The sequence below is a fragment of the Protomyctophum bolini genome, assembly GCF_963924005.1.
Source record: "Protomyctophum bolini genome assembly, chromosome: 11".
Lineage (NCBI taxonomy): Eukaryota > Metazoa > Chordata > Actinopteri > Myctophiformes > Myctophidae > Protomyctophum > Protomyctophum bolini.
In genome coordinates, this window is record NC_137872.1 from 32,859,874 (window position 1) to 32,875,654 (window position 15,781).

Genomic DNA, 15,781 nt, shown 5'->3' on the forward strand with positions numbered 1-15,781 from the left:
ACGATATGGGCTATAGCCCACGGTCCAAAATGATGAGAAACGAGGCTAACTTTTTTTTTCAAAATTTCAAAAAACATGGGCTATAACCCATCGTTTTTGTCATTTCGTCATTTTTTTCAAATCCTCAAAAATGATGAAAAACGGCGCGCTATAGTATGCCGTACGATATGGGCTATAGCCCACGGTCCAAAATGATGAGAAACGAGGCTAACCTTTTTTTTCAAAATTTCAAAAAACATGGGCTATAACCCATCGTTTTTGTCATTTCGTCATTTTTTTCAAATCCTCAAAAATGATGAAAAACGGCGCGCTATAGTATGCCGTACGATATGGGCTATAGCCCACGGTCCAAAATGATGAGAAACGAGGCAAACTTTTTTTTTCAAAATTTAAAAAAACATGGGCTATAACCCATCGTTTTTGTCATTTCGTCATTTTTTTCAAATCCTCAAAAATGATGAAAAACGGCGCGCTATAGTATGCCGTACGATATGGGCTATAGCCCACGGTCCAAAATGATGAGAAACGAGGCTAACCTTTTTTTTCAAAATTTCAAAAAACATGGGCTATAACCCATCGTTTTTGTCATTTCGTCATTTTTTTCAAATCCTCAAAAAGAATGAAAAACGGCGCGCTATAGTATGCCGTACGATATGGGCTATAGCCCACGGTCCAAAATGATGAGAAACGAGGCTAACTTTTTTTTTCAAAATTTCAAAAAACATGGGCTATAACCCATCGTTTTTGTCATTTCGTCATTTTTTTCAAATCCTCAAAAATGATGAAAAACGGCGCGCTATAGTATGCCGTACGATATGGGCTATAGCCCACGGTCCAAAATGATGAGAAACGAGGCTAACTTTTTTTTTCAAAATTTCAAAAAACATGGGCTATAACCCATCGTTTTTGTCATTTCGTCATTTTTTTCAAATCTTCAAAAATGATGAAAAACGGCGCGCTATAGTATGCCGTACGATATGGGCTCTAGCCCACGGTCCAAAATGATGAGAAACGAGGCTAACTTTTTTTTTCAAAATTTCAAAAAACATGGGCTATAACCCATCGTTTTTGTCATTTCGTCATTTTTTTCAAATCCTCAAAAATGATGAAAAACGGCGCGCTATAGTATGCCGTACGATATGGGCTATAGCCCACGGTCCAAAATGATGAGAAACGAGGCTAACTTTTTTTTTCAAAAATTCAAAAAACGATGGGCTATAACCCCGTACGATATGGGCTATAGCCCATGGTCCAAAATGATGAGAAACGAGGATAACTTTTTATTTTTTTTTGGCAATTCCAAACTGGCCCCTGTTAAAAAGTAACCCCCCCCTTATTTCTATACTGTACACGTTTTCATTTCAAGTGTACTGTATATCTGTATATCTTTAAATGTTCTGATGAATTGAAAATGGAGGACCCGTATGTAAACACGTTTTTTTTATATGTTTATTGACAATGTTTACATGTACAGAAAAATGCACATAGTTATACATCACTATCAAAAGGATAAATGCAAGAAAGCCGACGGCTTATTTCCATTGCAGTCCCTTAGTTAACAATGAAACACAACAATGACGTGCGCACGCACGCACACGCACGCACACACACACACACACACACACACACACACACACACACACACACACACACACACACACACACACACACACACACACACACACACACACACACACTAGTGCCTAGTGTGCCTAGTTTGGTGCGGATCTGAGACAGAGCACCGGTGCACTTAATTGTGGCAGCCAGGGTCCTGTTGTGGCTATTCTAATGGCAGACCCCTGAACAGTGGTTGTGCCAATTTTTATGTGGATCGGGGCAACAGTGCGCTTTTGGCACCGCGGAATGCCCTGGCCTCATTCGTGTTGTGTCCATATATAATCCTCCTCAAGATTTATTATAAAACCAAGTGAGTTAGGCCTTTTAGTTCCTCAATGCTTTTTTGTGAAAGCAGTCTTCCTGCATGGGGTCCATACGTTTGTAAATTGTAACTAACCAGTGGATGGGTCCCGGCTTGCACGGCAGGTTAAAACTAACCTGTGAGGTTATAGGTTTTGGGTTTTGAGTAGGGTGTCGGACTCATGACGGTAGGTAGGACTGTTAGTCGGACCAAACACATGCACCCTTTCTAAATAAAACAAAAACAAAAAGGAAGGCACATGTGCACAACTGGGCTTAGCTGATTGTATTGTTTGGCACAAAGCTCTGTTTGCCTGCACAGTATGACCTTTGTGTATCAGGGAGGAACTTAGGAAGATATGCCTTGCTGCGATACACAATGTACTCAGTGTCATCATCACATGCACCTGATTACTTTTTTGTATTTCTTGGAGAGATGGATGACATGGAGCACTATCCTGATGTCTTCTTAACCTGTTAAGACCTGAGGCCGATTCTACAAATACCTTAAATCAGTAGTTTGCACATCAATAAATAAAAAGTAGCTGATGTACAAGCTCACAGCGTGTCACTTCATGCCACGCTGTGAGATTTTAGATCTGCTATTTTTGAAACGCCAACACTAAAATAAAAAATGACAAACGCTTTCCTGTTTTTTTATCACTCAATTCTTAATCAACAAGGCTCTCCAGTCTCCACACTGTCCTTTTCGATGGTTATGATTTCTTATGCGTCTTCAAAACTGCTGGCCAATCTTGAGATGATCATCCCTTTATATATCAAATAAAATAAAACTCCTTTCCGTGCGGAAATGGCTCCACGGACCACAGGTTATGTAGGGGACATTAGATTGTTGAGTTTGCACCTGCAGGAAATGTGCTATACAAATCACATTGACTTGATGTGAGCTGTCATTTTGCTTTCGACCACTCCTTTACCAAACATCCAAATTACGTTTGTCACAGTCTTTTGTTTTTCCATGAGATGACATGGCTTCCTAGAAGTCATGAGTTTAAGCTATCGCCTGCTTCATATCCAAACTTGGCTCCAATTCACCAATCCAAATCATTCCTCACTTCCCTGATCTGACACTGATATATCAGGAGATTCATGTCAGTTTCACCATTCCTTGGAACCTCCCTCATTCCTTCAGAATGGAACAGCTAGGCGTCCTCTATATAACTGGGGAGTGAGTTGAGGTACATCAACAATGACAAGAAGACTATCTAAACCGAGAGGATAGAAAGTAAGTATGTTCAGCCGTCTTACATTTACAGTTTGTAATGAATATGTTTTAGCTGTTTCTCTCAGTGAGTGAAAACTGAATTATTTTGGCAATAAGTACAGGCACAGGCAATACCAAGGCAAGTAAGCAGTTTGCTGGCTGGAGTAGACTCTAAGCTAAGGAGCCTTATTGACAAAGAGATGAAACAAAACGTATTATTATTATTAAGAGTATTTCATAGCATACACTTGTTATTGGTTTGATAAGTATTTTTTATTTGAATTTAGGATTGTGTAGTGCAGCTATTGTCAAAGTGGGGTAGTACCCCTGGGATTCTAGGAGGTATGCAAAATAAATCTGTGATTTACGTACGCAAACAGTCCTTTTGAATAGCTGAATGCAAAAAAATGCATGCACAACATTATATTATCATAATGTCTAATATTTAAGGGATAATATTGTTAAATTATTATTAGGGTACAAAATCACTGACAGAATTGCACAGGGCCGTTACTGGAAAAGAATCCTACCTACACAAGCCATTCAAAGAAAAATCTAAAGTTACAAAATGGACAATGTATCACAGCAAGCGCTTAATTTTGTGAACAATGTAATCATAGTTTCAAACATTTGCGTCTCAGACATTATTTTCTTTCGTAAAGGGGTTGTAGTGTATATGGTTAGGTATTGAAATGTTACTAGTGAAAAATGTATATTTTATACAGTGTTCAGGTGTCATCTTATCTCTTCAAAATATTTCTCATTCTTATAATTTGACTTCAGTTCATCCACACAGCTGATACAATGGATAGATATAACAATGGGCTACAACATGAGGACAAAGACCAATCTCTGCAGCGGTACGTTTTCAGGATTACATTTATTTTAATATCACAAAGTAATCGAGAGAAGATATGAAGAATTCAAAAATATGAAATACAGTATCATGATTGTTCCAGGGAGTAAAGGACATGTGATTTTCAAAAAGTTCGAAATATATTTAATTGGTAACTGAATTTCCGTCTGTGATCCTTTCAGACAAGCTGAGCCCAGTGACGTGACACAGATTGAACTGAAATATGTCAAGAAGGGTGAGCAAATAAAAGAGATTAAATGAATATGGAATAATATGATTATGGTGCAAGTTATGGATATAGATATATATTTTGTTTAATGTGTTTCATATTTTTGTTTAATCTACCAGAGAGGAATTTGTAGCAGTTCTGGTGGCCGGCTCCTTACTTAGAGAGACTCTATGTTTTTCCATGAATGTGTCACCCATCTTTCTATTTCTATAGATGCTGTCACATGTCAGAGCTAATAGAGCTCGTCAGAACTCGTTCCACAGCTTGATAACAATGAGGGAAAAGAGTCTAGGACACTTGCATTAGCGAGAGTGTTGCAGGGAAGGGAGGGACCATTTGAGTCTGAGAAAGATGGTGAACTGCTGCCACGGCAGACTATAGTCCATGTTGGCGTTTTCTAAATTGATGACACTTTTGGAAAAAAGTTAAACTGCCAATACAAGTATTCTATCTATCTTCAAAAAATGTTATTCTCATATTTTATTTTATCCACACAGCTGATAGAACGGATAGACATGACAACAGGATACAACATGAGGATAAAAAGGCCAAGCCATCTCCGCAAATCCGGTATGTTTTCGAGCTGATATCCATTTTAACATCACAAAATAATATGCACCTTTTGGCCCACGTACCTTACCTTGCGCCTCAAGTGCAACGTCATATGTGTTAGCCCCCCACACACACACACACACATGCACACACACAACGGAAGCCGGACTGACGGGGATATCGACACAGAGAGGCACAAAAACGTAATATCAGCCTACTACTAGCCTTCTGGCCTAGCAGAGATACAATGTGTGCAAGTGGAAGGATGGCATTGGGGAACCAAATTGAGTATAGGTGCCATCATATGGAGAACATGAAGGTGCATTCCACGCCAAACCAGTCAGTTGTATTTGAGATATATTGTTTGGGATTAAAATGTGTGCAAGTGTAAATTTGACCTAATAGTGGTGCTAGAGGTACAGTTTCCACAGTGATTAATTGTCATATTGTAATTTGATGTTACAGAGTGGAACTTCAGGAGACTTTGTGCCAGTACGCCTCTGACACCCTCAGTCACATTGCCACAGTGAGAGCATTCTGTCTGTCACTATTAGAATGGAAGAGTGACAGGGCAGCAGAGAAGGACATGATTAATGACATCAAAGAGAGGGCAGATAGAATTCATCTGGCCATTGGCCACGTCATCAAGTCCAAGGAGAGAGGCAAGGCCTTGGGAGAATACTTGAAGTACAAGACGACCCTGAAGAAGACCTCAGATAGAAAGCGTGAAGAGCTGGAGAAGGAGCTTGATGTGGTTCTTAAGGACACTGTAGAAGGCTTAGGGAAGCTCAACAAGTTTGTGGATGCTGTGGAATCCCTGGCGGTCACCTCTCTGCATGCGTTTGTGGAGAAGAACCAGGTTTTACAGTTGCCAGAGGGGACAAACTTTAAGTGTGTTCAGGCTGTCATCACTGCTGCAATCCAGATCTGCCCACTCCTCCTGCAGTTTAAGAGAGAAGCTGGTAGCTTCTTCTCTCCCAGCCTTCATAATGTGGAAGTGCATTCGGTGTACCTGGACAAATACACATGTATTACCCAGGACATCTGTGATATAATGGAGAGAAGGTATGATACTGCATTTGTTTTTCAAATTATACGTTTTCTTCTTCATTGCATTGGCAAAATGTATGCACAAGCCAGTACGAAATATACAAAAACTGAGCAGGTCTTTCATTCATAGCTCCATCAGAGAATTCTATAAGATGAGGAACACAAAAGTCAAGGTCCAACTACCTGCAGATTTGTCTGAAGGTGACATACTGGATATGCTCGATCGTATCACATGGCTCGCTGATATCAGGTAAATATTATTCACTCATTCAGGAGGGGAACCCATTTTGGTGTTTTAACCCTTCTGGAAGGGAACCCCTTTTGGGGTTCTTGTTGCTATGTGTGTACATTATGTAGCAACATAACATTTTTGTAATCTTTGAATACATTACGTTATTTTATTTTATTATTATTTTTCAGAAAACTTTAGGAGGCGTTTTTAGAATCTGCCTCAGTCCTAAATGGGGTTTAAATATGGTCCATCAAAATGCATTGTGAGCTTGTAGATATTTTCAGCTGACATTACTGATGATGAAAAACTCCCTATTTCCATCTTGGAAAGCTAGGGCAGAGATTAACGACATGAACCCTTGCATCCATATTCTGGGAGTGTCATAATAGGCAAACCTTTGCTAAATTACACCCCGCTCATTGAAGTATAATATGGCGTTTAAGTGGTTAAACAGCAAACAGGCGCCACCGTTCATATCTCTGCCTCTCTGGGAATTTGGAAGTGTTTTTAGGAGAGCACCTTGTGACTCCAGCTGGGGACAAATGCTTCAGTGAACACACCGCCAATAGTTTCAACTTTCAAGTTCAATCTCATGATTGTCTTTTAAATCTTTTTCCCCCCATTTTCCTACAGGATGGACCAGCACTTTAGAGTTGCGTTCTTGTTCCAGGATGATTCCTCCTCTGGCTTTATCAGTGAGTTCAGTGAGCGTCAAACAGGAATGATGCAGTTTCTAACTGAACTGGAGGAAAGTGCTGTGAAGCTAGATAGGATGAAGAAGGGTGCTCAGATCTCCAGTGTAACAGGTAGCTCAGTGGGGTTACTTGGAGGCATGCTCTCCCTTGTTGGTCTGGCCTTGTTGCCTGTATCGTTCGGAGTGTCCACGGCTCTAGCGCTGGCTGGGGTGGGGATAGGATTTAGCAGTGGAATCGCCAGTGCAGTCACCGGTGGCACAGAGGCCGCAGTAACTTTTAAACGAAAAAAGAAAGCCAATAAGATATTTCACAAATTCATGGAAGATCTAGAGAGCCTCCAGCAGTATCTAGCAATGGTGTCCAATAAAGCAACCACGACACTGGGAGACGATCAGGTGAATGGGGTCTTGTTAGGGAAGATCATTACAGCTACAACAACTGCTACTGCTATTGGAAAAACCGTTGATTTTGTAGTTGGTGGCGCCTCTGCTCTGAGACCAAGGGTGGCCTCAGAGTTTCCAAATGCTGGAAATGCATTTCCAGCATTTCTTGACCTCACTTCAAGTACAACTCGAACTGGTTTCATCGGCGTCAATGTCTTTTTTATTTTCCTTGACATCATGTTGCTCTACAAAGACGGCATGAATTTGGCTAAAGGCAGCAAGAGTGAAATCTCACAGTTCATCCGAGCCAGAGCTTCACTGTGGCGTTCAGAGCTGGAGTCATGGGAGAAGATCCATGACTCTCTGTGTGCTGGCAGGCTGACATCAGCAAAGAATAAAATTATCCTTGAACTGCCGTTTTATTCATAAAGATAACTGATATAATCTCCAATTCAGTGGATATATACACTGAACAAGCACATGTGTGATCAGCTGCAACCAGTTATTGCTTGCATTTAAACACAGACAGACAGACAGACATTTCTGGCTTATACTAGCTGCATGTCCCGAGCTAATTAAACAATAGCAAACAGTCAGTTATGAGTCTGAGCACTAAAATCCGATTTAGACTCCTCACGTAGAATATTTGCACAAATACTGAAAATGATCTGTAACCAAACAACAAAGTACACTAGTGATCAAACTATCATAATAGTATGTTGTCAACTTGCCATGTAATCTTAATCATGTATAATTATAAACTGCCATTTGATGAAATATATATGAATTAAATTAACATTTTGTGAACATGAATCTCTGTGTATCTTAGGCCATGTGACACAATGTTATTCCTTGTCATACTGTAAATCATAACCTGACTCCGCCAGATGGTACGACAGTAGCCTATTGTGAAGTTCACCTAACTTTGCTACTACAAGGAAAACATGCACATGCACTAGTCTTATATTCTATCCTTTTGTCTGCTGTGTTTGCTGTTTGGTGTAATATTATATATTTGCTGCTGCATTGTCTGAAGGAAGCCAAACTAAAATAAGTTTTACATAAGTTACCTGTACTGTACACAAGATGTAACAATAAAGCACAACCTTGAACCTTGGGGGAAAAAAAGCGTGGGAATGCACACGTACCAGAATGTCGATGTAATCTTTCCCTGTAACAATTAACTAAATAAATAAATAATTTACCATACACCCACCATGGATGTCATTGCTCAGATTCCACAAAGTATTAACATTATTTCCTAGAATTCTCCTCAAAGGTGAGTATACATAACATGTATGTGTAACAAAGACTCTCGCTTCCAGTCTTGTTGTTGGATCTGAGTAGTTGCTCATTGGATATTTAGTCCCCATATATGGGGATATCCGACTAGGACGTTGGGCTATATGACATATGACATGTCTAGTATGACAATCCCTATAGCCTATTTGGCCCGAGCCGACCTAGTGCTGATATCAGATAGATGTGGTAGAACCATATATGGATAGATCTAACTGGCAATGGACATTGAAAGGGTTCAAAGGTATGGTTCAAAGCAAACAAATTGTTCAACAGGAGATGAAAGGAAAACGAAACCTTAGGAAGGACTGATAAGAGATATAGGATAGCACATTACAGGCTTACAGTCAGTATGACTGCTGACACCTGTGAAGGAAGGGGTATTAAAGGACTGACGGTATCCTACTGGTGCTCAAAGAAAGCTTCCAGCATTAACCTGGGTTCTGATCTCTGAGTCTGCAATAGATTTGTCATTCAAACTAAAATATTGTTGTTCAAATCAAATGTATCCACTCTACTGATGAAATGGGTACATGTGATAAAGGCGAACAACATGGAGACAAGAAAAGCAAGCAATCTCTGCAACGGTAAGTCTTCAGGGCAAGCTAACATTCAGTGTAACATTGAGGTAAAGCTTATCGATACCCAGGCTTTCATTTCGTCAGCGCGAGGCTACTATACTGTATAGTATGACAGGATCCAGTGCAGTGAGTATATAGGCCTAGCAAACTATTCTGTGCCTGTCTTGAAAATATTTTGATTTAAGGTGGCCTTACACTAGCCGATAATCGGGCATATTTGACGGGGCCAAGCCATTAAAGCAATAAAGGAAAAAGCTATAGGCAAAATGCACAATAAGCCATAGGAACACTGATGACTGAACCTGCGAGAAAGAAGACCACACAATTAATTATAAAAACTGTTTTTTTAAAACAAATGAGCACCTTAAATAGCTATTTGGAGACTGGAGATGACGTCACATTTTTGTTACACTGATTGGCTGAAGAGGTTGTCTGTTAACACTATACTCCTGCCCCTTTCGGGCTTGACCCCTAATTATTAGAGCACAATATACATGTTATGTTGCAACATAAGGGCACCATCTTAAATACAAGATAACGGGGATCAATCAAAATGGGATCACCCAAATCAGCAGGGTTTCTGAAGCTGCCTATTTTAGATTGCAAGTGCAAGAGCCTGGGTGTTGTCCCCGTTAGCTGTCAGATGACACAGCCTTCTGTTCTGTGGCACCCCACCGCTAGGGGGATAGAAAAGTAACTGTAACTTCGTCATGTAGGATTTGTTTGTCAACAAAATGATGTGCCATAGCATTGTGTTTAGACATGGTAAAATGACATTTTCCCAATTCCTATGTCCTGTCAAAATGATTTAATAAAGAAAAATGTCATGTTGTCATTGGATGTTACAGAGAGGAACTGCAGGAGTCTTTGTGCCAGTACACCTCAGACACCCTCGATCACATTGCCACAGTGAGAGAATTCTGTCTGTCTCTTTCAAAATGGAAGTGCAAGAGGACAAAAGAGAAAACCATGATGAAGGACATCAAAGAGAGGGCAGATGGAATTGATCTAAGCTTTGACCATGTCACCAAATCCCAGGAGAGAGGCAAGGCGTTGAGAGAATACTTGAAGAACAAGATGACCCTGAAGAAGGATAGAAGACGTGATGAGCTGGAGAAGGAGCTTGATTTGGTTCTTAAGGACACTATAGAAGGCTTGGAGACGCTGAACAGGTTTGCGGATGCTGTGGAAACCCTGGCGGTCACCTCTCTGCATGTGTTTGTGGAGAAGAACCAGGTTTTACAGTTGCCAGAGGGGACAAGCTTTAAGAGTGTTCAGGCTGTCATCACTGCTGCAATCCAGGTCTGCCCACTCCTCCTGCAGTTTAAGAGAGAAGCTGGTAGCTTCTTCTCTCCCAGCCTTCATAATGTGGAAGTGCATGCGGTGTACCTGGACAAATACATATGTATTACCCAGGACATCTGTGATATAATGGACAAAAGGTAAATTTAGAACTCATCATAATCAAACTAAAACATATTCATCATTCATTGCAAAACTGTTTGTGCACAAGGACAAAATGTTCAGAAATGATTAAATGAATGATGATCTTCTCATTCATAGCGCTGTCAGAGAATTTGGAAAGATGAACAGCACAAATGCTGTGATCCAACTGCCTGCGGATTTGTCTGACGTTGACATACTGGATATGCTTAATCATATCAAACTTCTCACTGACATAAGGTAACTAACTATCTTTGTTCGTGGTTCTTCCATCCTCCATTGGCATAAGCTACTTGATTGGAAGACAGAATCTATAAACTGAGCTTGGAGCTGATCGAGCCTCCATCCTCTGATGTGAAATGTTGGACATGTCCAACACCAATAGTCTTATAGGATGAAAAATGCACATACAATTTCAAGTTGATGAGTTTCTACTTTTAACTGCTTTCTTTTTTTTCTCTTTCAGGATGGACCAGCACTTTAGAGTTGGATTCTTGTTCCAGGATGAGTCCCCCTCTGGCTTCATCGGAAAGTTCAGCCACTGTGAACCCAGTATGTTGCAGTTTCTAACTGAACTGGAGGAATGTGCCGTCTGCGTAGATAGGATGAAGACGGGTGCTCAGATCTCCAGTGTAGCAGGCAGCTCAGTGGGGGTAATTGGAGGTGTGCTCTCCATTGTTGGTCTGGCCCTGATCCCCGTAACAGCCGGAGTGTCCCTAGCTCTAATTCTGACTGGGTCAGGGCTATATCTTACCAGTGGAATCAGCAGTGCAGTCACCACAGGCACAGAGATCACCGTAAATAATACACAACAGAAGAGAGTCAATGAGCTATTCCACAATTTCATGGAAAATGTGAAGAGCATCCAGGAATATCTAGAAGAGGTGTCCAAAGCAAAAACCACACTGGCAGAGGACAATGTGGGCCTGTGTGTAGGCCAAGGGACACTTGTTAGAAAGGTTGCTGTTGTTGGAAAAGGCATTGATTCTATAGTTGATTGTGCCAAAAGTGGTGTCAAGATGTTGTTCCGGGAAGGTCTCATTGTTTTAAATGCACTTTTCATCGGCATGGACATCATGTACATCTGCCTAGACAGCATGAGTCTGGCTAAAGGGAGCCAGAGCGAAATCTCACAGTTCATCCGAGCCAGAGCTTCACTGTGGCGTTCAGAGCTGGAGTCATGGAAGAAGATCCATGACTCTCTGAGTGAAGGCATGCTGACATCAACAGAGAAGAACGGTAACCTTGAGCTGCCATTTTATATTAAAAAAGGGGAGATAAAACTATTTGTGGAACAGATACCCTCTGATCCAGTGGGGAAGAAAGAGCATTGCATTATACAGTAGAAAGCAGTCAGTAATTGAACAATGCCAAATACCATGTTATTTTGTCCTCTGAGCATAAAGTATTTGATATTGTTTCAAAATTTTGTAAATATGTACCAATTTAAAAATGTAATTGTATTTTGTCATTCAGAGAACATGACTTGAAAAATGTTTGTGTTTGCAATATTGAAACAGCAAAGCACACACCTTCATAAATAATTGCTAAAGAATTAAGAATTAATACATATTTTTGAAGAATATTGCGCCGACTGAAATAATGACAAATAAAATGAATATTTTGTATGGGTGTTGATGAATAAAAACCAAGCATTCTGGATGAGCAGATGTTTCCAATACTGTTACATGGCTATGCTATTGTCACAAATAGAGGAACGTTATTCCAAGTAACAACAAAGCTTGAGAATACACCTGATCTAATCTACATTATCAACCATTCATCTCCCAAGAGAGTAGGCCTATATATCTGAAAGGCAACTGTAAGATACTGTATATTTATACAGCTCGTGTTGAAAGGTGACATGCATGAGTACAGATTACATAGCTGTCAGAAGATAGCCTGGTTAACCACTCCCCCTTTTGGCATTTCACTCCATTCTATGGAATGTTTTCAAGGGGGAGTGGTTAACAAGGCTAGTCAGAAGACATACAAGACATATTGAAAAGGACAAGCAAAGCAGACCGCATACAGCATAGCCTAGCACGTTTTCTTTTTACAACTTTACATTTTATGCAATAGGACAGTAGCCTATAATCGAACCTAATCAATTGATATGGTAGTAGCGTAGTATAGCCTATACAGTAGAGGTACGTATAGTACACGTGCCCTTTTTTATTTTACAGTATGACCCTTGTTGGATATATAGCCTAGTATGGCTTATTTAAATCCCATATTATTGGATGACTTTTTAGACGTCGTGATGTAATAATGCAGAAATGCACGTTGACAGCAATTTTCTGTCACCTCAGGAGGTTCCCGAGGACGATAATAAAGCATTTATTACTACAAAGGTCCAAAGTCCAAACTACATGTGGACTAGCCTCGGTACCCATAGCAGGCTTTTATTTCCATTCATGTGGAGTGTCGTCACGACGTCACTGTATGTCACATATTTAGCTCTACAGTCTTTGTTTTATTCAAACATTCCACATGGAGCAGATCACAGATTATCTCTTCAGGTATAAAAACTATCATTTTGCAGTTGGTTCCACAACTGCTGAATACATCGATTCTCTTCAGTCGTTTGGAATTCGTGACGACGACGTCCTTCTCGTCACTTACCCAAAATCAGGTGAGTGAGACAATTTATTTGGACTGTAGCCGTCTAGTGATTTAGTGTTTAGTAACTTTACTTAAGTATTGTACTTAAGTACAAATTTAAGGTATTTGTACTTTTTTACTTCTACTCCATCACATCTCAGAGGGAAATATTGTACTTTTACTCCACTACATTTGAAAACTTTAGTTACTGTTACTTTGATTATTACAAAACATACTTCAGCCTACATACTTCATACTAGTAGTAGGCACATAGACATACTACCCTATATACATTTTGGCCATTTGAAAATAGCAATTATTAGTAGATTTAAATGGGACATTCAATCAAATCAATCAATCTTTTGGTACTTTAAGTACATTTGGAAGCAAATACTTTTGTACTTTTACTTAATGATGAATTCCAGCCTTTTGCTTGTAACGGAGTATTTCTATAGTGCCATATTGATACTTCTACCTAAGAAAAACATTTGAATAGGCTACTTTTTCCACCACTGGTGAGTGCTAAAATACCAAAAATAACCCATCATAGGCTTTTAATAACGTCTCAAAAGCTTTTTGAACATTTGGACTCACAGGCACTATATGGACTCAGCAAATCATCACTTCCATATACGAGTTAGACGGAGGTGTTTCTGTTTCCTATGCAAACAACTTGGAGCGAATGCCATGGCTGGAATACACGGAAGGCCGTTCAGATTACTCCATACTACCCTCTCCTCGGCTATTCGCCTCTCACCTCACCCCGGCTCTCATGCCTCCAGGATTGAAGGAGAAGGGTAAAGTAAGAGGACTGTTGGATTCAATAACTCATTAGTGTCGCAGTGAGTGTATACTGTATATAATACATTTTCATTGTCGTGGCAGGTTATCTATGTAATGCGGAACCCAAAGGACAACATTGTGTCATATTACCACTTCAGCTGTGTCTGGGCTGACCTGCAAACTCCCAAAAGCTTCGAGGACTTTTTGGAGCAATATGTGTCAGGGAATGGTAGGCATTTTAATTGTCACTAAAAGCTACTTTGAAGTATGTCGTCTTCTACTCCAGTGGTTTTCAACCAGTGGTTCGGGGACCACCAGAGGTCCTTGAGGGGGTCCCAGGTGGTCCCCAGCTAAATGATGGGTTGGTAAATAACCAAATGAACCCTTATAGAGCTTTAACTCTTGATGGCGTAAAATGAAACCAAATGATTTGGTTTCATTTTACACTCTCAGGAGTTAAACATCTGCATTACTTAATTTACAAGACGTCTGTAATTAGAGAATGTAGAATAATTGTTATTTTTGATCAACGTTTGCCCGTTATCTCTCCTATGGTACCACTTCAATACAGCATGGAATTGTGGACAAAATCATAAGTTTTGAGTCTAAATCTCCACAAATGGTGGTCCGTGGCTCAAATGTTGAATAGATAATGGGCCTTCATATGAAACGGGTTGAAAACCACTGTTCTACGCCAATTAGCCTTGGAAACCCAGACGTTTTATTTTAACTCCATTTAACTGCTTTCAGTGATTTATAATTGTCACTAAAATCTATGTCATTATCCAGTTGGCGCAAGCTCCTGGTTTGATCACATCAGAGAGTGGCATGCTAAGAGAGACCAGTACAACATACTGTTCCTGACATATGAGGATATGATTCTGGTAAGATTTGACATGGCACAAGCCGCACAACCCATTGTCTCCATTGAGGATACTCAACATACCTACAAATTACAATAGAGTGCTATCTTGGTCAATAGCACGCTGTCTTTACTATGTAGTTCAAACTTTCAATTTATTTTACCCACTGCCCCCCATTTTTCTTGTAGGATCTGAAGACGGCAGTAACAAAGATCTGCCATTTCTTAGGAAAAGATCTCAGTGAAGACGCCATCGATCAAATTGTGGAAAAATCTACCTTCAAGAACATGAAGAAAGACCCTAAAGCCAACTATGAGTTTGTGGCAACAGAGCGGCTAAAGGGAGACTTTATGCGCAAAGGTAAATATTGAAGTCATACAATTTTCCACTGTTGGCAAGAAGGCTATAACCTGACTTTGCCAGCTGGGGGCGGTATTGGGTAACCATGTTCCCCAACACCACATCCATCTGGAATCTCCATACCGAACCAAACAGCGTGAGCTAAGGGCGGTTCGGTACGAGCTATATGTGCGAAACCGGATGTGAAGCTATACAGACACGTCAATATGATTGGTTGTGTTTGCACGCCCACACGGTGATAGACAGACGGTCAAAGGAACAGCCCCGTCATCGAATTTGCTTCCGCAATCCCAGATCCCAATAAGCTGTGAAACAAACATGTGTAGCAAGCTTCTTGGATCTGGCAGCGTCAGGTTAAGAAGGCTATGCCCTTCCACAGACTCACTGTGGAATAGTGATAATAGCAAAACATTTTAACTAAGACACAAGGTCAGAACCCATGATTGTTGACATCAGACCTCTTGATTACAGGACTGTCCCGATACGTAAACTTTAGATGCGTCATCATCAGTTGTGATACTATTGTACTTGCAGGTAAGGTTGGTGACTGGAAGAACACCTTTACCATGGCCCAGAGTGAGAGGTTTGATCAGATCCTTCAGGAGCGGATGGGCGACATGGACCTGAAATTCATCTGGGACACTGAATCACAGCAACTATAAAAAGGAGGAAAATAGTACTCTCCCATCAATTCTGAAATATATTTACA

The 15,781-nt window shown here is 40.3% G+C and overlaps 1 protein-coding gene across 1 annotated transcript; it reads left to right on the top strand.

Moving 5' to 3' along the window:
* Window positions 1–12,955: 12,955 nt before the first annotated feature.
* On the top strand, window positions 12,956–15,734 carry sult3st1 (sulfotransferase family 3, cytosolic sulfotransferase 1; the record flags this gene model as incomplete). The annotated part of the gene is made up of 6 exons (XM_080775149.1): window positions 12,956–13,097; window positions 13,663–13,868; window positions 13,952–14,078; window positions 14,639–14,733; window positions 14,901–15,072; window positions 15,607–15,734. The coding sequence occupies 6 exons, from the start codon at window positions 12,956–12,958 to the stop codon at window positions 15,732–15,734; spliced, it is 870 nt and encodes a 289-aa protein (XP_080631275.1).
* Between the last annotated feature and the right edge of the window lie 47 nt (window positions 15,735–15,781).